The 24,952-nt window shown below is 44.0% G+C and overlaps 1 protein-coding gene across 4 annotated transcripts in view; it reads left to right on the forward strand.

Annotated features, from left to right (window-relative positions):
* Nucleotides 1-24,952, forward strand: part of DYRK2 (dual specificity tyrosine phosphorylation regulated kinase 2) — a 92,169-nt gene that overhangs the window by 16,069 nt on the left and 51,148 nt on the right. The window contains exons 1-2 of one of the 4 annotated variants that reach the window (XM_050748599.1): nucleotides 17,574-18,023; nucleotides 18,640-18,788. The exons of 1 other annotated variant lie outside the window; for it this stretch is intronic. In XM_050748599.1, the coding sequence (XP_050604556.1) occupies nucleotides 17,975-18,023; nucleotides 18,640-18,788 (198 nt within the window). In that variant the 5' untranslated portion in view covers nucleotides 17,574-17,974. Of the gene's footprint in view, nucleotides 1-17,573; nucleotides 18,024-18,639; nucleotides 18,789-24,952 lie in introns of those variants that run through there. 2 more of the 4 variants (XR_007717751.1, XR_007717750.1) reach the window with 2 other exon arrangements.

Genomic DNA, 24,952 nt, shown 5'->3' on the forward strand with positions numbered 1-24,952 from the left:
ACAGGAAGTGGTGGGGACTGCGGTGACCTGCAGGGCACAGGTGGGGAGTGGGGAGGGCTGAAGCTACAAAAGGTGGGGGATGTTCTCCGTTGCCAAGCAGGACTAGGAGGAAGCACAGTGCAGACAGATTTTGCCTTATTTCCAGAAAAGCTAGAAATCTGGATATTTACATGAAATCTCCTGATTTTTAAATGTTGGCATTTAGTTCACATTTTCAAAAAACACTGTGGAAGCCAAACAAAACATATCTGCAGGCTGCTTTTGATCTGTAATTTCTAACTTTGCAACTTCTAACTTTGCCATTTACATACAAACAGTTTTAATTATTGACTAAACTGAGCCATTAAATCCCTACATAGTTATGACAATGATTTCCCTTACACAGAAGAAACAGAAGAAACCATTTATTTAATGACCTGAAGCTTCTGTTGCAATATGAAATCATGTTATTCAAATACTAGAAGAGTAAAAACAAAATAATAGAATAAAAATAATTCCTTTCCTTTTCAGAATTTTTTAAAATGAAAGTTATCAACTTTTATTACTATTTTTGCATAAATCTTCTCAAAGTTAAGTCAGCATTAAACTAAATACGATGTGGAATAAGGTAGAGTGACGCTCTGTTGCTTCTAAAATAGGTTGACATTTTGTAAGATTCTCCTGGAATATTTCTCTGAAGGATGTTGGGTTTCAGAAATCATATAAGCTGATGGAAAACGACTGGTTCTGACTGAAATGAACAAGTGGAAGGAGAGATTTTCATTATGACTAAGGCTATTTCATAGTCTTTCCCAGTAATTCATTTTCTCCATCATTCTATCTGGAAATCTTCATTGAAAAGCAAGAATACCAGACAATTGGATAGATTTGAAGGAATGCTTAAACTCGATTTAGTCTCATAGCCTGAGCAGACCTCTGGACCATGCTTCAGGCACTGATTTGAGAGGAATCTGAGAAATATTCTATCTTCCAGGGAAATTTCCTAAGAATCTTTTGCCCTGTGGTGGCTTTATTTCCACCTACACCTATAGATTTGGAGGAGAGAGGGTCTTTATTTTTCACCTCTAAATTAATTGAGAGAATAGACATTCCTGGGGTGGGGGGTAATATCTTAAAACCCTTACCAGCTAACGGTTAAGACGGGAAAATGACTTTTTGCTCCCCCAGCAGGAGCAGGGAGCCAACAGGGCAAGATGATAAAGTAATGGCAGAAGCTCCAGAAGTCTGGAAAAGTATGAACTGGAAGTGTCAGGCTGCCACTCAATTCTGTCTAGAGCAAGAGTTCAGACAGCCTTCAAATCACTTTGGATAAACACAGGAGGCAGCCAGGGAAACAAAGCACTATGGAGTTCAGTGTTCATTGCCTGGATGGGCTGATGGGCTCGTTGAGGAGAGGGAGTTCATTTTAAACATCTTTTGTGCTTCTTTGCAATGCCCGGTGCAGGGTTAGGCATACATCTTAGATACAATAAATACAAGTTTAAATGAGTGCAACATCTTCAGATGGATTTGTGACTCTAGTGTCAGACTATTGTATATATTATCATTTGACATTTCAAAATCATTTATATTCTGTCATATTAAAAGGCTCACACATGCATGTATTGTTGAAGTTATTAAACAGATCTCTACATGGTTTCTTACCTAATTCAGGTACATTAAGTCTGCAGGTTAAATGCCAAGAAGGAGACTTTCAATATAACTAAAATATGCTCCTTAGAAGCAATCAAATAGTTTTAAGCATTTTAATGAAGATACTTATAAAATTACTGCACTCTTTCTTGCTTTACAAATTAGAGTTAAGTATAAAGAGCAAAATTGAACTATTTCTTAATCACTGCAAAAGATCATTCATCACATCTGTTGTGTTCACACTTTAGGATTGTTGTTGGTCTACAGCATCTTACTTCAATGCTCTATGGCTTCAAGCAGCTATGCTTTTTAGATCCTTTGCTTGCGTTTGACAATTTTTCTGTCTCTTTCCTCACTGAGAATAGTCAGTGGATATTTTACTATCACCCTCCCACCTTTCTTAATTTGCTAATTCTAATATGCAATGGCCTGAGAAACCAGATTTCTAAGTTTAATAGGAAGGTGTATCAAAGAATAATAGCTCATACTTGTGCATTTTCTGTGTGCTAGGTTCTGTTCTGTGAATTTTAAATAGGTAATCTGATTTAATCCTCATATGAACCCTACGATGAAAGTACTATTTTTACAGATGAGAGAACTGAGACACAGAGAGCTTCAGAAACTTGCCAAGGTCATATAATTAGTAAGTAGGGGAGACACAATTTGTATTCAGGCCATCTGACCACTGTACCATGTTATGGATTGTTTTTGAGTAAAAGAATGGATGATTCTTTCATTAATAAAATTTGTGGATCGCAATGCGTGGATTTCGTGACACCAATTGCATTTGTCTACAAGTCTTTAAACAGTCCCTTCTGTTCTTCAGCTGTGTTCTAGATCATTGATGCTAACATTTGGATGACCTCTGAAAAAGTCAGAATTACGGTATTTTAAATGTAGAGAAGGCATTTATATTTTCTGGCTTAGTCTTTTCTCAAGATCAGTTTTAAAAAGTGAGTAGGGTTCTTGTTTGGTCTCATCAGTGATAAATCAAAATTTCCTCAGGTTCTTCAGGGAATTTAAAAAGCCCTCATTGCTTGAAATGAAAATAGAATATGACTTAGAATTTAGAGAGATTAAGGACAATTTTAGTAAACTTCACTCTCGCCACAATTTTATATAAATCCCAAATCATTTCAGGAAACTTTTAACAACTAGGGGAAAAGATGCATGGGGAGGGCTATGGAGGAAAAAGTGAGGTTGGAAAAGCTTGGCTCAAGAGGAAGCTGCTGAATGAAGGTTGGTCATTTACCCGAACTTCAGCAGGACTTACTTTGTGAACTTTGAGGAGATTTGCTGACATAAAGATTAGAAGTGGTAAGCCTGGGGTCAGAAGCTGCTGTTGAAAATGTGGTCTTTCTCCAAAAAAGAAGGAAGTTCTTACACTGCCACGTGCTCTGGGGCAGCTGCCAGCTAGCCATGTGTTTGCTCAGTGATTTCTTTGGCACTTTGCAAGACCTTGCAGGATTTCAGAATATTAGTGTTAGCCCCTGACTTACTCTTCATAAATGGTCTCTTTAGACACCCTTTGCTGCCAGTTAGCTGCATGTGAAACACTTAAAAAAAAAAAAAGGAGGGAATGTCTTTCTCTTTTCTGTTGCTTTACCAGGTTAGAGAACATTATTTCTCTTTGGAGGGTCATCTTATTACTTTTTTGTTGACCATATTTATATTATTTTGTTGACTTTTCATTTCTCAAAGAGGAAAAACTCATTGATACCACAGTGTAGACACTTTTTTGTTTGTTTCAAAGATCTGAAATGTACAGTAATTTCTCAGTCTTGGATCATCTCTCTCTACCAAGTTAGATTATTTGTCAACATTCCCACATACCAATATGACTGTGCTTGACTGAATTACATCAGGAATGTATAATTCCAGTCAAGTTCTCATATTTGACAGAGCATTTCTTTGCATAAATTCTCTTGGTCTTAACTTTCTTTTTTCCCAAATGCTGTCTTAATAGCTCTGTAGTGAGAGGAAGCAATTCTGTTTAAGAAACAGCACATAAGGGAAGACAAAATAAGGACCAAACCAGGAAACAGCAGCATGGAAACAAGCCTACAGTAAAAAAGGAAGAGATCTCAAATCTGCTTGGGTTGGGTGTGCTGATGTCAGGATTTCTATTGAATGGGATTCCCCAGCCTTTGGGAGTGGGAGAGGGGGTGCAGAAGTACTAACAGGGAAGCTGAAGGTGCCACTGGTAGGTCAGATGAAAATGTGTGGGCAGGTAGTGGAAGACAGGGGCCTCCCCATCCTCCATGCCCCCCGACAGCATATGTGCAAAGTTCATATGAGTGGGTAAGTGAGCTCTGGCATCAGATTCCCTGACTCCAAATCCATTCACTGCCAGTTAATAACCAGTCACTTAACCATTCGAAGCCTCTATTTCCTTGTCTCTGAAATCAGGATAATATACCTGCCTTGTTGGGTTGTAGTGAGGAGTCAAGGAGATGGTTCAGGCAAAACACTTCACACACAGCCTGACACATGGCTCAGGAATAAAGCAATCAAGGATTTTTTTTCTTCCTGTAAAGCATATGAAACGTTTGTCAGGTTCTTCACTCATTGTAAATTAGGCAACGAGGAAAGGATAATAGAGCATTGGTATGAGAGGAGAAAGAAGGAAAACAGGTGCCCGAAATGGAACAACCCCGGTGAGAAAGAGAACTGAATTATAGTCATGTGTCACTTAATGATAGAGATACACTCTGAGAAATGCTTCTTTATTCAATTTCATCATTGTATAAGCATCACAGAGTGCACTTACACAAACCTAGGTGGTACAGCCTACTACAACCTAGGCTATATGGTATAGCCTATTGCACTTAGACTACAAACCTGTATACTATGGTACTGTAATGAATACTGTAGGCAGGTGTAATACAATGGTAAATATTTGTGTGTTTAAAAACGTCTAAACATACAAAAGCTACAGTAAAAATAAAGTAGAAAAAAATTGTAAAAAGGTACACCTGTTTAGGGCACTTACCGTGAATGGAGCTTGCAGAACTGGAAGTTGCTCTGGGGTGAGTCAGTGAGTGAGTGGTGAGTGAATGTGAAGGCCTAGGACATTACTGTACACTACTGCAGACTTTATAAACATTGTACACTGACGCTATGCTCAATTTATTTAAAAAGTTTTCTTTCTTCAACAATAAATTAACCTCAGCCTACTGTAACATTTTTACTTTATAAACTTTTAAGTTTTAGAAATGTTTTGACTCTTGTAATAACACATAGCTGTGGTGGGTGCCTATAGGCCTTGCTACTCTGGATGCTAAGAAAGGAGGACCCATTGAGCTTAGGAGTTTGAGACCAACCTGGGCAACATAGTGAGACCCCCATCTCGAGAAACAACAACAACAAACTTGGAAACACACTGTACAGCAGTGCAAAATTATTTTCTTCTTGTATGTTCTTATTCTATAGGCTTTTTTCTTTTCTTTTCTTTTCTTTTTTTTTTTTTTGAGACAGAGCCTTGCTCTGTCACCCAGGCTGGAGTGCAGTGGCGTGATCTCAGTTCACTGCAACCTCCGCCTCCTGGGTTCAAGCAATTCTCGTGCCTCAGCCTCCCTAGTAGCTGGGATAGGCAAGTGCCACCATGCCTGGCTAATGTTTATATTTTCAGTAGAGATGGGGTTTCACTGTGTTGGCCAGGCTGGTCTTTGAACTCCTGACCTCAGGTGATCCACCCACCTTGGCCTCCCAATGTGCTGGGATTACAGGCATGAGCTACCACTCCTGGCCTTAAATTTTCTTATTTAAAATTTTTTTAAATTAAAAATTAAGACACAAGGACAGATTAGCCTAGGCTTACAAAGTCAGGATCATCCATATCACTGTCTTCCACCTCCATGTCTTGTCCCACTGGAAGGTCTTCAGGGGCAATAACACACGTACGTGAAGCTGTCATCTCCTAGGATAGCAATGCATTCTTCTGAAATACCTCCTGAAGGAACTGCCTGTACTGTTTTAAAGTTGATTTTTAAAATAAGTAGTAAGAGTACACTCGAAGAATAAAAGTTTAGCATGGTAGCTACATAAACCAGCAACATAGTTGTTTATTATCATTATCAAATATTATATACTGTACATAATTGTACTGCTATACTTTTATAGGACTGGCAGCACAGTAGGTTTGTTTACAGCAACAGCATCTTAAACACATGAATAATATGTTGTGTGACAACTTTCCAATGGCTACATCACTTAGGCAACAGGAATTTTTCAGTTCTATTAGAATTTATGAGAGTATCATCATATATGTTGTCCGTTGTTGACCAAATTGTTGAAACACAGAACAAGACTGTAGCTCTAAATGAAAAGAGTTAACAATGTGTACTATAAGAAAATAATTTGATTCTAATATTCTAGTCATATTTTTTTCTGTTTTGCCTAAAGCTTTCAATCTCATGCTTGGCCTCATCTCATACATTTCATCCTGTCCCTCCTCTTCCTTGTAAAAATGTCTATGGAGTTTCTCCTATCTCCTCCTTTCTCATTCTTGCTGTCTCTCCACATTCATTTTCTTGTACTTATATTTACTTTTAAGTTCAGGGGTACATGTGCAGTCTTGTTATGTAGGTAAACTCGTGTCACAGGGGTTTGTTTACAGACTTTTTAGTCACCCAGGTATTAAGCCTAGTGCCCATTAGTTATTTTTCCTGCTCCTCTCCCTCCTCCTACCCCTCACCCTCTGGTAGGCCCCAATGTCTGTCGTTACCCTCCATGTATCCATGTGTTTTCATCATTTAACTCCCAATTATAAGGGAGAACATGCAGTATTTGGTTTGCTGTTCTTGCATTAATTTGCTAAGGATAATGGCCTCCAACTCCATTCATGTTCCTGCAAAGGACATGATCTCATTCTTTTTTATAGTTGCATAGTCTTCAACGGTGTACATGTATCATGTTTTCTTTATCCAGCCTGCCATTGCTGGGGATTTGGTTGATTCCATATCTTTGCTATTGTGAATAGTGCTGCAACGAACATACATATGCATGTGTCTTTATGATAGTATGATTTCTATTCCTTTGGGTATATACCTAGTAATGGGGTTGCTGACTCAAATCCCACACCTATTTTCTTGCTTTTCATCCTTTCTAGTACCTCCACTATGATTTATTTATCTTTTGCTGCTCTTTAAAAGCATTGATCTCTCTATTTCTTTGTCCCTGGAAGGGACTTATTTTGTCCCTTCCAGGTCACAAGAAAGCTGTTTTTCTTCTTTTTCCAATAAGTAAACCTCTTTTTCCTGCCCAATTAACAAAATCCTTTGTAATCTCTTTTTTCATATCTGTTATTATCTGCCTACCAATAGTTTATTATTTCTTGTCTAGTTTGTATTATTCGTGCTAGTTGGAAATGCTGATCAATGGCCAGTCACCTGCACACGTGCTAAATACAAGTATTTGCTTACAGGTCTTTAGAGTTTCTGTATTTCAAAACTTTCATTAGAGAACAGTGCTGTGTGAACAATGGATATGTCCAATATCACTTATGAGAGATAAATAACAAGCACAATGTATTGTCTAAAATGATACTTAAAGTAGCTCTTCTTCAATCAAAGAAATTTTAGAATGTAAAAGTGTTAAACATTTTCCAGGACTATTTAAGAACAACTGCTTAAATTATTCAATCACCAAAAATGATTTCTCTTGTCTTCGCTTAGCAAATTAAAGACGAACGTGGGTTTGGGCCTTAGATTGCCCACTGACTGTTTATACTATTGAAACGAGCCAGCACATTGCCACCCCAGATTTTAACTTAAGTAAGAGTGCAAATGTGCATAAACGTATGATTTAATTAAAAGCAATTTTCCAAGGCCCTTGGGTGGCCTAGATTCCTCTGTGGAATGGCAATAGGGGTAGACAGGATCTATTTCTACTGCATGGGCTTCTCTTTTTCATTCACTCGAAGCAGAGGGGTGGATTTGTTACAATAAGATAAAGAAAAAATAATTAACTTACGTTTGGACGTTTTGTGACTCTGATAAAGTTTATTCTGAAACACCAGACTCAAATCACTCTTGGGGCAACAGTAAGATTTTCCCCCGCAGTCGTAATGCATCAAAACTTGCCCATTATATGGCATGTGCTTTTGGGAGTACCTACCCCTCATCTCTAAAATGGAAGAAATTTGGTAATAATTGTGTTTGGGGGAAAAAAAAGGAGAAATTTGTTAGTAGTCAATAAATTTGGATTCTAAACCTAATGCCTTCTCTACCCCTGCTAATGTCTCTGGGCATGTCTCTTAGATATTTTTATTTCACTGTTTCCATCTATGAAGTAAGCTTGTCCTGGGTAACAGGCTAGTGGGGAAAGCCGGAGAGTGGCCTGACCATATCAACATGAGGGGCTTCCATGAACAGCTCATTTAGTGACATGAAATGTTACTGATGGTAATAACAAGATTGATGTGGTCATGGTGGTGATCTAGTCAAATCTTTACCTAATGCTGAAAGCAACAACTGCATAGACTGTGGCGCCAAACTACTTGCCTTGGCACTGATTTGCTGTGTGACCTTGGGCAAGTTAGTTAACCTCTCTGTGCTTCAGTTTCCTAATCTCTAAAATAGGACTAAAAGACCTACCACACAAGATGATTGTGAGAACTTTATTTGTCCACATGGATAAAGCTCTTAGAACACTAACTGACGTAATAAATGCAATCTATAACTATTGGCTATTATTTTGAGGGTGCTCAGGCAGCCAAGATGGAAGGATACTATTACTTACCGGAAGGGTCCCTTAGCCTGAGACTCTTCTGCATTCTTTCCATCCAACCCAGGTCTAGGAAGCCCCAGAGATAGTTTAGGGTCATAGGGTTTCCCTGGTGAGCAGGGCTATCCTGAACCAGACACTTCTAAACTTTCCCTATAACAGACCTACATCTGAAGGGAGAATGAAAGTCTGCATCCCTGGACTTGGCCCATGGAGTCTTGGAGTTACAGGAGCCAAATAAGCAGGGTTGCCTCATCTCCCCAAAGTGTATGGGACCCCAGTGCCCAGGACTGCCAGTAAACCAGGGCAATGGGTCATTCTGGATCCTGTCGGTGTACTTGAGTGTCTCTCTCCTTCATCTCTTTACAATATCTCTTTAAAAGGAAGATAACAAAGGAAAGAGAGGTCCTTAGATTTTTGCATTTTCTTTTAGTGACATGCATGCTTTAGCTTAAATTTAAACATTGGCATCCAACATCAGCAAGCAGCCAATGCATCAATTCTCTCCATAGATGAGACATCAGTTATTAAAGTGGGCTCCAGAACACACTATTTACTCCTCATTTATAATACCTCATTTTCTTCCTGAGTGATTGATAAATTCTGTCTACACACCACTGGGAAAGGACGTGAGGAGGGAATCTTTCTGGATTCCAGATTTCCCTGACCCATTATCTCTTAATTATATCTCACTTTAGCTGATCATTTTAATAAGCTTTATTACAAAATGCCTTGATAAGCAGGTTTAAGAATTGTGTATGCTTCTCAAACCCAAAGGTAGCAAGAAAACCATCTGGCCCTTCTGGCCCTTCTGTACTTCAAAACGAAGTCTCCTCTCTTGGGCTCTAGGGGAAGCATCTAAATAAATAGTATCTGCCTCTGCCTTGCTCTGGGACCACCCTCAGGTGCTCCTAAAAATGATCTCCAAACTGGTCTCTTCACTCCAACTTCTCTAACACTGTGCAGCCAAAATGACGCATCTTCCCTACTTAGCACTTTCCTCAGGCCAACTCACTGCTCAGAAATCTCCAGTGGCCTCTTGTGTCCATCCACCTCACGTGTGAACCTCTCTCTGGCTTTTCCTTGTAGTCCTTGTAGGCAAGCGATTCTCATCCTGGGTTCACCTCACTGTGCTCCTCGACATCTTATTTTCCAGTCCTCAGTTCCTATTCTCTACGTAAGGACCACCTGACCTTCTGCAGTGCTTATTCCCACGTCTCTGCCTTCATTTCTGTTGCTCCCTTAGTGTGGAGTGACTTTCTTATGCTTAAGAGAAGCCTGCTCATTTTCTGAGGCCCAGATCAATTCCACTTTCTCCAGGAATTCTTCTCTGACTCCTCCAACAAACCCAGATTCTCCTAGCCTTCAGGAGATCCCATTATCTACATTACGTGGTACTTAGATATATGTTGTCCTCGGTACCAGTCAAGATCTGGCAGAACAAACAGGACACAATCAGAATTTAATTTAAAGACCGAGTACTAAAGTATGGATAGGGTGAAGGGAAATTGACAAGAGAAATGAAGTGCCCTGGAGCTAGCAGCAGCAGGAAATCCTTACTACCTCTAGGCTTGAAGGGGCAATGGACTGGATGGTTTTCAAAAGGCCAAGGGAATGGCTACAGCTGGAGGAGAGGGCCTCCTGATAGGAACTCAGGTTTTTGTCAAGGGGCATAGCCAATCTTTGGCAAACCATCAAGGAGGGAACCAGGGAGATAAATAGCCTGTCCTCACTGGCTTCTGTCTCCCACCAGTCAAATCCTACTGGAAGTCAGTGGGCAAGGGAGCTCAGTGACACTGTTTAAAAAGCCTCCTGTGGCACAGAGCAGGGTGGAAAAGAGTAGAGAGTGAATCCGATGAGCAAAAGGAAAATATGCAGTACATGCTATTTACTGCGCTGTTGAAATGTTTCCTGAGGTATGGCTTTCCTCCTGAGCTAGACTGAAAGCTCCTTGAGAATACAGACCATGGCCTGCATTTGGTTTTTATCTTCCACTGTGCTTAGTTCAATGTGACTTCAAAAGGGTGTAAAAATACATAGACATCGAAGATCTTTTTTAAGAGTCAGTTGTAATCTCTCACCTTGGGTTTGCTATCTCTCTCTCTCTCTCTCTCTTTTTTTTGAGACAGTCTCGCTCTTGTCACCCAGGCTGGAGTGCAATGGCGTGATCTTGGCTCACTGCAACTTCCGCCTCCTGGGTTCAAGCGATTCTCCGCCTCAGCCTCCTGAGTAGCTGGGATTACAGGCACCCGCCATCACGCCCAGCTAATTTTTGCATTTTTAGTAGAGATGGGATTTCACCATGTTGACCAGGCAGGTCTTGAACTCCTAACCTCAGGTGATCTGCTTGCCTCAGCCTCCCAAAGTGCTGGGATTACAGGCATGTGGGTTTGCTATCTCTCTTTCTTTCTGCTTTTTTTTTTTTTTTTTTTTTTTTTTTTTTTTGAGACAGTATCTCGCTCTGTCTCCCAGGCTGGAGTTCAATGGAACAATAATGGTTCACTGCTGCCTTGAACCCCGGGGCTCAAGTGATCCTTCTACCTCAGCCTTCCAAGTAGCTAGGACTACAGGCACATGTCACCACACTTGCCTAATTTTTGTTTGTTGTTTGTTTTGTAGAGATAGAGTCTCCCTATGTTTTCCAGGCTGATCTTGAACTCCTGGGCTCAAGCGATTCTCCCGCCCCAGCCTCCCAAAGTGCTGGGATTACAGGTGGAAGACACCTGTCTCTTCAAATATTTAAACCTCAATTTCCCAAATCACTCAAAATAAAATCCAAATTTGTTCATGTGACCTGGTACCTGGCTATGTCTCTGGCCTCATCTCTATGACTTTCCCTCTTGCTGACTTCACTGCTCCAACCACTTGCCCTCTTTGCCATGCCCCAAACATGTGACCACCTCAGGGCCTTTGCATCTGCTGGTTCTTTGCATCTCCTGGGCCCTCTGCCCAGAAATTCCCATAAGCTTCTCATTTCTTTCAAATTTGCTGAGATGTCACCTCGTCAGAAAGGTCTTCACAGTAAATAAGTCTAAGTAAAATAGTGCTCTCTCCGGCATCTCTCTATCTTCCTACATCCGTTCATCTTCACCTAGTACTTATCCCCACCTGATGTGTGATATGGTCACTGTTTGTTCATTGTTATTCTCCTTGCGCTAGAATAGAAGATCCTCGGAGCAAGGACTTGATCAGCTTTGTTCTAAATACCTAGATTAGTGCCTGACACGTAACATAATAGGAGCTTGATAATCAATACATATAGAACGAATGCATTAAGCCATCAGTCAAGTTGGGTCCATTTTCACTGTGTATGAGCAGAGTTAACAGTTTGAATGTTGTAGGTGATTGCTCTTAGCACATCCTTAGCTAAAATAAGTTCAGTTCCGTTCAGTAAGGTTTTATTGAACCTGTGCTAAGGCAGATCAGGAGCAGTGTCCAGTGTGGCTCTCACAGTGCTCATGGCACATAATTCTCCTCTCACTCACCACTCCTTAGCTAGGGGATGGCATCACTTTTGGTTAGAGTGGCACCAAAGACCCCATGACCTGGAACACCACAGAACTTTTTCCTTTTAATCTTCTCTGGTTTGCGAAACTGTACCATGGCTTCTCTCATAACAGATTTCCTAGTAGAGAAATTTTTAGTTTCTGTTACCCCTTTTACATGTTCATTCCTCACGAGGTGCAAGGTCCAGCATGATCCCCAGGATGCAGGAATCAGCCTGTTCTTTGCTGGTTGCTCCGCGTGCAGCCCCATAGGCTTATCTCCTGGAGGCTGACTCCCCTGGCACCTACTTTATAAGCTGTGTCAACTGCGCAGCCACTTGCCTGAGAAGACTGGTCTGGAAGCCAGCTGCTGGAATCCTACCTAGTCATGGCACTCCTGTCCCCTTGAAGCTCCTGGATACACTGGACACCAGTCCTCTGGCATTTGTCCTGATGGATCAAAGGAGGAGCTTGAGCAGAGGTCTACTTAGCTTTGTCTATGAGCTTTTTATTAAGGCACTCCAATCTTCAGGATATAGCTTTCTCTTTTCCCTGCTTACTGGTTTTAAACATCAACTCTGTCCTTAGGATGCAGAAAAATCAGATGTATTGTTCCCAAGAAATTGCTGAATTAACTCTGCAGCCTTTCCAAATACCTAGATTGCCTTAGGAAGCAAATGTGCCCCCCAACCTAGAATGGAGGAAACTGGCCCTGCAAGTGCCCTAACATATAACCAACCTGCCCAGACACTTCATATCACCAACTTTCCAGTGCTACAGAAATCTCTTCTTGATTTCCACACCAGCAGTGGCCACAGACTCACCCTCCAGAGGCAAACGCAGATACCTTGTGGCCATATGATTATGACAGCCATGCCTCCTACTTCTGAAAAGTTTACATTTGTAGACTTTAGGCCATAAAGTCTTCATGTTCTTTTCTACGTAGTTCTGGACCTTGGTGATGGGAGACATAGAAGGTACCACCAGTTAGTGGTGTTCTCTTTTTTGTTTGTTTTTTTTTCAGATGGACTCTTGCTCTGTCAACCAGGCTGGAGTGCAGTGGCACAATCTCGGCTCACTGCAGCCTCCGCCTCCTGGGTCCAAGCAATACTCCTGCCTCAGCCTCCCAGTAGCAGGGATTACAGGTGTCTGCCACCACGTCTGGCTAATTTTTTTGAATTTTTAGTAGCAACGGGGTTTCACTATGTTGGCCAGGCTGGTCTTGAACTCCTGACCTCAAGTGATCCACCCGCCTTGGCCTTCCAAAGTGCTGAGATTACAAGCATGAGCCACTGCACCTGGCCTGGTGTTCTCTTAAAGGGTGTTAGATCCACCTTCACCAAAATGAATCAGTTCCTTAATAATTTATCTAGCTGTTCCAAAAGCCCCTGCACCTTGTTTTCACATATCCATAGCAGATAAAGTTTAGAATATTTCTTTATTTTTATTTTTTTTGTGGAGACAGGGTCTTGCTATGTTGTCCAGGCCGGTCTCAAGCTCCTGGTCCTCCCTCCTCAGCCTCTCAAAGCACTGGGATTATAGGTGTGAGCCAGCATGCCTGGCCAAGTTTAGGATAATTCTTAACCTGACTCCATCTATCCATAAACCCAACCCTAGGAGGATAGCAGTACCATCCCTCTGCCTGGCACCCCAAGCTTCCTCTATGCTGATTTGCTTACCCTTCCCCCAGGACACATCATGCTTTCTTACACCTTGATGCCTCTGAACACCGTATTTCTTCCGCCTGGAATGTCCTAACCTGTCTTTTCTGACTTGCAAATTCCCACGTGTCTTTAAAACCTCCACTGAAGCACAGCCCCTGCCAGACACCACTTAAGTAGAGCTCATCCCTCCCTCCTGTGTGCTACCTCTGTGCCTCCTATATGCCTTCTTTACCACTCTTTTCACTTCATTAAATGTCTGGTCTCCCGTACTGGACTGTGAACTTCCGAGTAGCAATGATCAGGGATTACTGAACTGTGTAGCCCTATGTCTTAGTTTGTTAGGGCTACTACACGAAAATACTATAACCCAGTAACTACAACGAACAGAAATTTATTTTTCACAGTTCTGGAGGCTGGAAAGTTCAAGAGCATGGTGCTGGCAGATTTAGTGTCTGGTGAGGACCTGTTTCCTGGTTCATAAATGGTGCCTGCTTTCTGTGTCCTCGCATGGTAGAAAAGGCTACTAACTCTCCGCAGTCACTTTTATAACGGCACCAATCCCAATCATGAGGGCAGAGCCCTCATGATCTAACCACCTCCTAATACCATCACATTGTGGGTTAGGATTTCAAAGTATAAATTTGGGGCATACGCAAACATTCAGACCATAACATTCCACCAACAGTGCCAAAAATATGTCAAGTTCTTATTGCTTATTGCTTAATTGAATAAAACAATTAGTTCCCGGCCAGGTGTGGTGGCTCATGCCTGTAAACCTAGCACTTTGGAAGGCCGAGGCAGGCGGATCACTTGAGGTCAGGAGTTCGAGACCAGCCTGGCCAACATGGTGAAACCCCGTCTCTACAAAAAATACAAAAATTAGCTGGGCACGGTGGTGGATGCCTGTAGTCCTAGCTACTCGGGAGGCTAAGGCAGGAGAACCACCTGAACTGTGAGTCAGAGATTGCAGTGAGCCGAGACTGCGCCACTGCACTACAGCTTGGGCGACACAGTGAAACTCTGTCTCAAAAAAACAAAAACAAAACAAAAAAAGAATGAGTTCCTAATAGATTGCCAGACTGAAGCGTAGTCTACTGCATTTGATGATTCATCATGTCTCCTAGGCCTAGCACATACTAAATTCTTTGTAAATGTTTCTGGGATAAGGGGATTAAATGAGTAAATGTGTTTTGAAACCAGCAATGTTTACGTTCATTTCCAATTTTCCTTGTGATCAGTACTTTGCCCACTGAAAAATCAACTTTCTTCCTCAAGGCTGTATTCTGAGTTCTCCTGTTTATTTCTCTCTACTCCTGCTAGATCCTGCCTACCTCCTTGTTATCTGAATCTGGATTTTATATACATGTGGAACAGATAAGAGTTTTTGCAATGAGTAAAAACCAAAGAGCAGTCTCTTGCTAATTGAATGAAGCTTTTAAGGAGGTTCCTATTTAAAATGAAATCCGCTCTGGTGGAGTTATGAAGATTAACCATGGTAATATTTGTGAAAGTGTTTTATAAAGAGATAAAAATATGTGTAATTATATGAGATAACTGATAATGATGCATTATAATAATAAAATTTGAGGGAAACAACTCCCCAGATTTACCCACTTTACTCTCCCCAAAGCCCCAGGAGTGTGTTTGTACAACTTTTCCATTTAACATTCACTCAGGGAGATGTCCATATTTAATAGAATAAGGAAAATCTAAGCAATGGTTAATAGTCATTTAGAGGTCAGTAAAATTTAATATAATTTTCAAACATGTACCATTTATAACCAAAATAGCCATGGGGTAGGTTAACTGCAGTATTTCCTTATGTTAAGCCACAAAAAAATATATAAAATTGAAATTATATTTGTCATGATATAAAATAACAAACTACAAAAAGTTCCCTAATGTCTTTTATTTTCCTAAAGTTAATGATTGTGTTCCTTTGTCAAAAAAAAAAAAAAAAAAAAAAAAAGGAATCAGCACTCCTTTTCCTCATGTTAAATGAGTAAATTAATATTACTAATTTGGAAATTGTAAACTATGGCTTCCAGTAACTAGCATTTATTTTATTCATGAGAAAACAGTGGCATATTTAGCTTCTACTGAAGTATTGTACGAATAACTTAAGCAAAAAGGGCTGTCGGATTATATTAAAATTGATATTTTTGCTTCTTTTTTTTATTTGAACATCAGTTGTATACTCATTTTAAAAAGGAAAATGGTATAAAATAAGTGTTTTGAAAGGAGAAGAAAAGAGGTGTGAGCTTTCTTGAAAGTGTAAGGAAAGTAGTGTGATGGAAATCAGTGAAATCAGACTGGGAGTCAGAAAACCGGTTCTAGTGTCATCTCTGCTACTGAGTAGCCCTTGCCTTTTAGTCGATTCTAAACATTAAATATGCTTCCGCATGTAGATTTAAATGTGATAGTCGCTAGTGACAAGCATAGGGGGATATTTCTTGCTAGGGTCAGTTCAGGTCATGATTCATCTAAAGGCATATCATTGGATTATTTTACTGTGGTCTACTTTATTAGGAGAAGGCCCCAAAGGGTTTTGTTTTGTTTTTTTGGAGGGACGTGATACTAGGCAAAATTCTTTTTGTCACAGTTTCCCTCTCCCAGTGTCCCTAACTTGGAGGCCTCTCTAGGAGTCCCAGAGACTCTGAGAGGTCACACTGTACCTTGAAACACAGTTTTTGGCGTTTGTATAAAGCTGCGGGTGCGCTCTGTGGGAGGTTGCTATGACAATTTGCAAACAGTAGAGGCGATGAAACTCCGCAGGAGGTGACTCCCTTCCGACTGGAGTCTGCACTAGTTCGGGCCTGCACAGTAGGTCCAGCCAGGGGCCAGAGATAATCGGGCGGGGCAGAGCGTAATGGACCCCTGACCCCAAGAGAACTTCAGAAACTAGGCACCTCTCGAGAAGGAAGTGCATGGCATAACTCTGCCCCGTCATCCGGAATTTGTCGGGCTTTTCCACCCCACCTGCTCTCACGGCTGAAGTGGCAACACCTGTGACCTTTGGACAGAGGCGCACCGTGTGCCACGCACGACGAGGCGTGGGTGTGAGACGGGAAAGCAAAAATTTTTTTTTTTGGTCTTCAAGGAAAAGAGAGGTTGTAGATGGCGAATAAAAAAGGCAGGGAAATTCTCTAAGTTTCTTGTAAAGGAAGGGGTTTATAAGAGATGCGTCGGGTTGGGGTGAGAGGAATTCGAGGTGTCGCTCCCTCACCGCAGAGCTCAAAGGAAGGTGTGTCTCTCCCAGTGGCCGCGCCAGGAAAAGGCTCGGAGTTGTAAGGAAATAGGAGGTGTCTCTGATGTTTATTTTTGCCTAGCAACCCACAGCCAACTGCTTCCCCAGCTGCCGTCCACACGCGCCTCTCTGCCTCCCCTTGTCCTAGCGACTGGCGAACGGTCACTTGGTGTCAGTAAACCGGGGAGGGTGTGTGTAGTGGAGGTGGGAGGGCAGCCCCCTCTCTCGCCCCTGCTCAGGGTCAACGAGCTCAGCGGCGGCCCCTCCCAGGACTTGACTCTCCGAGGTGACCCTCGCACAACTAAGTTATCTACATGAGGAATTGGGGAGAGGGGAGTGGCTAAGTCGCCGCGACTGAGAATGGGGGACCGGGGACGCAGTACTGTCTGTGAGCAGCCATTCAGTTCGAAGAGCTGAAAATGCATTTATGTTTAGGGGTGGGCATGGCAGGGGAGGGGTCTCTGCGACGCTTTCGGCCGGAGGGCAGCAGCGGTAGGTTGAGCTGTTAGGGCAGCGGAGGGGCTCCGAGGGGGCCGGAGAGGCCGGGGAGGGGAAAAGGTCGCCGGAGTGGAGCCGAGGGGAGCAGTGCAGATGGCCGGAGGGGGCGGAGGAGGGCGAGCGGAGCCCGCCGAATTTTCCGGGGAACGGAGGGGCGGCTGCGCGCGACCCGGGGAGAGGAGAGAGGCCAGGCGGGAGGCTGGGTGGGGGCCAGGGCCGGGGGAGCCGGGGGCGGGGCCTGCGGCGGCGGCGGAGGGCGGTGGAGGGCGGCGGGGGCGGGGCCGCGCGCCGGTGCCTGTGTGTGAGTGCGCGGGGCCGCGCGCGCGCGGGCCCGGGAGAGCCTCCCGAGCTAGGCGGTTCTCGGTCCTCGCGGCGCTTCTAGCTCCCCGCGCCCCTATGTGAGGGAGACGGGGAGGCCCGCGGCGCGCAGGGGAGGGCGAGGCATGTGCACGGGCCGGAGGGTGCTGCAGCCGCCCGAGGAAGAGGAGGACGGCGGCGAGGAGGAGAGCGGGGGGCTCGCGGCGGCGGGCCCGGGCCGAGGGGATGCAGTGGACTGTGTGTGTCTGGCTGTAGCAGACGCGAGGCGGCGACGAGGCGCCGGGGACCCGCGCAAGGGGCGGCCGGGAGGCGGCGGCGGCGGCGGCGGCGGCGGCCGCCAGAAGTAGCAGCAGGACCGGCGGCGGCGACGGCAGCCCTGAAATGCATTTTCCTCTCCAGCGGCCATGTTAACCAGGAAACCTTCGGCCGCCGCTCCCGCCGCCTTCCCGACCGGTAAGGAGGCCGTGCCCCCGCGCCGCCCCCCCCTCCCCGGAACCCCGCCGACCCAGGGCAGCCCCCGTGGCGCGGGCGGCCGCTGCCTGTGGGACCTCGAACAAAGTCGGCGGCGCGGCGCGGGGGAGTCCCCGGGCGGACGGCGCGCTCCGGGCTCCGCGCAGGGTTGCGCGCGGCGCCGAAGGCCCCTCCGAGGGGAGTCCTCCGCCCGAAGAGGCTTCTGCCTGCCAGGGGCCCGGGCGGGGACCGTCCAGGCCTGCCGCCCCGCCCTTCTCTGCCCGGGGCTTGGCGTGGCCGTGGCGCCCTGCTCAGCTGTCCAAACCCACCTCCCGGCCGCTGGCAGTCTGCAATGTGGGCCGCCAAGCCCCGGCGTGGTCCGGCTTCCCCGCCGGGTCGCGAACTCGCGCGCCAGGGCCCGACTTAACTTTGCAGCTGCCTGCGCCCCGCCCGTGGGTGTGCGCTGGGGAGCCGTGACCCGAACGCCCGTTTGTACTGCCCCGGTCTCTTCCTGTCTTTCCCTGGGAGAGGGGTGTCGCTGCCCAGTGGGGTGGGGGGTAGTCTGGGTGACTTTCTCCCCCCTGACCCTCTTTTGTCTCCTCCCGCACGTGGCTTCCAGGCAGAGGTGGGGACAGCGCCGTTCGCCAGCTTCAGGCTTCCCCGGGGCTCGGTGCGGGGGCCACCCGGAGCGGAGTGGGGACCGGCCCGCCCTCCCCCATCGCCCTGCCGCCTCTCCGGGCCAGCAACGCTGCCGCCGCAGCCCACACGGTGAGACCCAGCCCGCGGGCGGCCCGGGCGGTGGGGGCGGGAGGGGCCCCAGGCAGAAGCACCTGGACTTGGAGGGTTCTGACGCCGGGAGAAGAGGGGTCGAGATATAAGAAGCCCCACGCCCCGGGCCCGTGGCCTCTCCTCGACGCCGCCCTCGTTAACTTGGGCGAGCCCAAAGCTGCAGCCACAAAGGAAGATTCGTGGCGTGGGCCCCTTACTTCCCCTCCGGAGCCCGCCCAGCCATGAGCTCCTCTTCCTAGGAACTTCCTCCTTGCTGCTTCCCTTCTTTCCTCATTTTTCGTCCTTGCATCCCAGAGCTCCCTTTCCCTGACCCGGTAAACATCTCTGTCCTTCCCCCACCTCCCCGTGGGTAGTGGGTATTTATAGAAACAGATATGTGTTAGGGGACAGCCAGACCGGCCTGCCTGGAAAATCGATCCCCCAAAGAGCCTCCCAGGCCTGGCTCCAGCCAGCAGGGAGCATCGCCAATTGTCCCCCGCGTGTGTAAGCATGTTTTATGAGTGCTACAGGTTTGAGCACAGCAGAAATTGTAATTAACATTAACAAAAATAAGAGCCGCCGCAGCAGTCAAAACAAGCCACCCCTGTAGGATTCTGCAGTTGGACGTTATTCAAAAGGAAAGGGCAAGCGTTGCTTTGGAGGTGGGAAGGAAAAAGCACCTAACAGGTGCTGTGGTCTCTCAGGGCCCAGAGGGAGGGGAGAGGCCAGCGTGGTACTGGTTGCTGGTGGCTGTGGAGACTGGCAAGCTGGATTCGACTTCAGCATGTACCTTTTCTCAGCTCCCAGGGATCACCCTTCGATGGTGATGGCCAGCCTGGAGGAGATCTGCACTTGGAGGAGGTGATGGTTTGGAGGTCTTTTTTTCCCGATTGGATTTTCCACAGGAACAGCCTAAGATGGTTCTGTGTGAGGGATGCTTGCCAGGAATTGGTTTTATTTGCCAAGCGAAAGTTGAGTTCTTGAAAAAAAGGCCATCCCCCGGCCTACAGGGGAGTAGCTCTGGGGACATATGGGGAAACTTGTTTGTCAGAGAACTGTGAGGGGATGTCTAGACCGTAGTTGCACCTGTTAGACCTGGAGAGACGTGTGCAAGTTTCGTAGGAAAATGTTTTGTTGCTGTTACACTCTTCCCCCTCCCTCTGTCTGTCTCTCTGTCCTGACACATCTGGTCCCAGGGGCTGGGAATTCATTGCATAGAAGTTAACTCATCTGTGTTGGACTGTGGATGGTAGTAGGACGGATGATTCTGTATATTACTGTTCAGTGTTCTTGTTGCAGTGAAAATTTAGGTAACGAACTGCCATTGATTTTAGGGGTTTAGATTTTTTGTTTGGGATCATCTGACAATTTGGAAAATGTAATATCCAGTTTTTTTTTTTCTATGTGTTGATGTAATCACATGACATGGTGTGACCTGGAAAAAGAGCTATTTGGTTTGCATGTGGATTCCAATTTTGTAAGGATGGGCTTTGCTTGATCAAAGCCTCTTTGCCATTGAAATACATGTAATGAAAGTAGATAAAACGACAAGTCTCCACTGGAGGGAGAGCCTGTGGTGCACCAGAAAAGGAAGGATGTGAATGTGCTTCTCAGTACTCCTCATAATGGAGGCCTGTATTTTGCTGTGGCGTGTGCCAGATTTACTTGTTTTTAACGTGTCTGTAAACTTCGCTATGCTGTTAATTATTAGATGCTTGACTTTGAAGGTGTGAATTTGGGTTTCGATGGTGGTTTAGTTTTGATTTTATTTCTATAACATCGCAGATTTCATAGTACAGGAAAGGTTAAAAGGACCACAGAGTTTATCTGTTTCTAGTCTTTCAATTTATAGATGAGGAAACAGACTCAGACAAGGTAACTGGTTTCATCAGGATTCCCCAGCCAGTTCATATCAAGGCCGGAGTGAAAGCCTACACCCTCCTGCATCTAGTTTTAATATGCTGATGGAGACTGCTAATTCTAGGAAATTGTACTAGCCTCATTATAAATGCAAGAACCTTTGTAGATCCATATTCTCATATGTCTGTCGGATTTTTATAAATTTTTAGTTATTATTTCCAGAGTAATTACACCTAGGAAGAACTTCTAGAATGAATGCGGGGTGGGGAGGGCATTAAGGAGATAAAAATGATATTGTCATAGGAGCTTGCCCACATTTTCTCTTACAGGTGATACACTAGGCAGGTCAAATATATGATTATAAAGATTATAAGCTTTGGAATTTATCTAGTCCGTTGCCCTCTTGTTTTATATCTCCATGCATAAGTTGTTTCACACTTTAGTAATTTATTTCTGTTTGTGTGAGAGATAGAAGTGTGCCTGTTACTTCCTATTATTTTTCTATTAATGTTAATTGGCAGTTATTAATAGAAGTATTTTAAATTCAAAAATATTAAAATATGTGTAACTTTTATAACTGTTTTACTACGTAAAACACTCTCCAGTTAATCAGTTTTACAAAATAATTCGAATTAAAATACACATTTAAAAAATGGCAGTATTTTGAAGAAAAAGTAGACACTTTACTTAGGGCCACACAGACTGTCAGAATGTTTGAGGAGGAGCTGAAATTCCAGTCTTTTTGGACTCAGTTCTATTACCATAATACTATACAGCATTTCTAAGATGACTTCAGAAAAGTTTTTAAACACCCAAAACTATTATCACAGTGAAATATCTGCTCTTTGCCATTTTCTTATTGGAAGAAATGAAAACTATGAAACTGGTTAGACTGTTGTTTTCATATAATATTTAATACCAAAGTACTTCATGATCAAAGAAGCCTTTGCAGGTCTCTCGATTTGAACCCGTAAACTGTAGCTGTTTTAACAATTGCATTCATTATGTTTTTTTTGTTTTTTTGTTTTGCTTTGTTTTGTTTTTTTTTTTTGAGACGGAGTCTCACTCTATTGCCCAGGCTGGAGTGCAGTGGCTCCCTCTCGGCTCCCTGCAACCTCCGCCTCCAGGGTTCCAGCGATTCTCTTGCCTTAGCCACCCAAGTAGCTGGGATTACAGGCGCCCGCCACCATGCCTGGCTAATTTTTGTGTTTTTAATAGAGATGAGGTTTCACGATGTTGGCCAGGTTGGTTATGAACTCCTGACCTCAAATGATCCACCCGCCTCAGTCTCCCAAAGTGCTGGGATACGGGTGTGAGCCACTGCACCCGGCCTCAGTAGGTATTTTTAAATATGACACACACTGTGCTATACATTGACATATCGGAATAAGCCATGATCTCAGACTTCAAGAGGCTGAGCTGGAGAGAGAGGTTTTTAATATCCTTAAGTTTATGATGTAGTCTTGACATGTATTCTGGAAATGTTCTGGCGTTTGTAGTCCCTCAGCACCCCAGCCCCGCTCTCTGCCCCACTTTTTATAAGTCAGTTAATTGTTCTTTCGAGCTTGATTGTGATTTTAGAGTCCTGCAATATTTGAGATTCAAAGTCTTCTTTTGCTAGAGCTTCTAAAATGAGTCTCTAACATCTGGAAAGCTTTTAAGATTGCATGTGTTGCTTTTAGGTGTTTGGTTGATGTGTTTGCTACAAGTGTTTATACATGGTTTGATTGATGTGTCTGCTACAGGTACTTTATGCTTGGAGGTCCTTTGCCTCCAAGTCTGTGCTGATGCACTGCAAGCCTAACGTCTTGTCACTTAGGTTACCAGGGACATTTCTCAATTCCCTGGGCATTGACTTCATGTTTCCTTATGAAGGTACACAATGTAGTTCTCAGGAACAACTCTAAGAGAGGCAAGAGTGTTATAATAAGGAGGATCTATTGACATGTGTTCCTGCATCCCAAAGATACTTATTGAGCTCTTACTATATGCCTGGGTTTATGTTAATGAGGACTTAAAAACATAAGAGGGGACCCAGCCCTGGAATTGCTCACAGCCAAATGAGTACATCTGATGTTAAAACAATTGCAGTAAAGAGAAATAAGTGTTAGATTAATACACTCCGAGTAGAGAAGTAGCTGTTGAGTAGGTCAGGGAAGGTTTACACAGGTGGTGAGAGTTGAACCATGCATTGAAGGGTGAATCACCTAGGTATGAGAAAGGAGATTCCAAGAAATATCTGGAAAGGGCAATAATAATGCTCTCATTGACTGACTACTAAGCACTTTAAACATACTACCTTATTTAATCCCCCTAATAGCCCTAATGAGGTAAGTTTGTTCCCTTCTTTTTGCAGACAAGGTCACTGAGGTTAACAGAGATGAAATAAATTGCCCTGGGTCACACATTTAGTAAATGGTGGAGCTGGATCATTTAATGTGTGTCTAACTGAAAATCTACCATTATGAAACGTGACCTCACTAAACGCAGAGGAGTGTAAAAGTGCGTGGTGTTTTTTGGGTCCTGGGCTATCTAGCTTTGTTCCTCTTGGAGAGAAGAGTGACAGTAGTTGATGCGAATGGAAGGACTCAGATCATTTAGCCTCTACATTTTAGAGCCTTGTGTTCTTACTGGTAAGTTCTTGCATTAGCTATGGAAATAGGTTACAGCCATGGGCCTTGGGCAAAAAGCAAGAGTGGTCTCAGGTTGAGATTTTTAAATGGTTAACTCTAGAAGCACTATGGAGAAGAGATTTGAGGAATTCTAGACTTAGAATTCTAGACTTACGATGCTGCCTCAGTTGTCCCAGTGAAAGACATCAGGAGAGTGAGATGAGGCAGTGTTGATGGAAAGGGCGTGGGATAGTAATGATGCATCTTAGGTGAGGGAGGTGTTGAGAGGTTTTCCAGGCGCACAGTGCTGAGGATTCATTTGCAGGTGGATAGCCTGAGTGACTGACTACATGGAGGGGAAGCCTTCTGTTGATCAAAAATGGAGGATTATGGGAGTGGGAAACCAGTTTGGTAGAAAAATAATGAGTTAAGTTTGAGTTGCTTATGGGAGAGGGAGCTGATTGATAGTTGGATATGTGTGTCTTGCACTCAGGAGATAGCACCTTGGCAGGTCTGAGTTCAAGGAACAAATGTGCAAACCTCAGGCCATGGGCAGTTGCTGAAGCCCTGGCTGTGTTCAGGATCAGTTGCAGGGGCTTATGGGAGTAAGAAGCCACAAGAATCGAGGCTTGAACCCTGGGGAACTCTTGAACCCACCTAAGGTTAGGTGAACCAGTAGTTGATGCTGCAATGGAGACCAAGAGAAGGCATTTGGAGATATAGAAGATGGTCGTTTCTTGGCAGTCTCATTAGTTTTAGTTACTAAAACATTTGTGAGCATGTATTAAATTATGCGAAACACAAAAATTGCTTAAAGTAAATTTTGGAGGCTTGGTTTTACTTTGCTGTGTTTTTAGAAATCTCTAAAGCCCCAAGGTTAATTTTGTCCTAATGAAGCAGCTTTGTGCTTTTTAATAGCATGTATACAGGTAATGTGGATTTTTCTTCTGAAATATCACCACTCCACTCTGAAGATAATGGTTCTTTAGGAGAGAGATATTTTGATTCAGGCCCCTTTATTCCCTAGTGTTTGAAAGACCACAGTGGACAGGAGAGGGTGCAGAGAGCGAGGCTGGGGAAGAAAAGCATTGGACAAGCCTGTACCTCTTGTATATATGCCCAAGACTTGCCTGATTCATTTTTATGGACTGCCCTGCTTTTGACATAGCACAAGGGTAAAATAACCTTTCTAGCTACTCTTACTGAATATAAGATCAGCTAGCACGGAGTATCATCTATGAGTTTAATAAAAAAGCTCAGTTATAAGTCTGAGAAATGATATCCCTGAGCCTATATGAAGTCACAGTCAGACAGACCCCAAGTATTGTCTTCTGTTTTGTTTTAGTTAGAAGTGGGCAGAGAGGAAGCTCACTCTCCACACAGTCATTGTGCATATTATGTATCCAATAAAGAAAATGTGAACATCTTAGTCTGTTAGTAAGAAGGAGTTAGAATTTCATTTTATAATCCAGGTGTTCCCAAATCATTTTTTGAATTACTATGTTACATACACACAGCCCTTCTGCTCTTTCAGTAGTAGGTAAAGCCCTAAAAGTAGGATTTAAAAGAGATAATAGAAAAAATACTGTTGGCAACAGACTTCATCTAGTTAGTTGTAAGCTCCTGGAGGGCAGGGACTCTGTCACTTTGGCAGCCAGCCTTCTGTTAACACCAGTTGAATGAATGAGGTGG

This window comes from Macaca thibetana, chromosome 11 (genome assembly GCF_024542745.1).
Source record: "Macaca thibetana thibetana isolate TM-01 chromosome 11, ASM2454274v1, whole genome shotgun sequence".
Taxonomy (NCBI): domain Eukaryota; kingdom Metazoa; phylum Chordata; class Mammalia; order Primates; family Cercopithecidae; genus Macaca; species Macaca thibetana.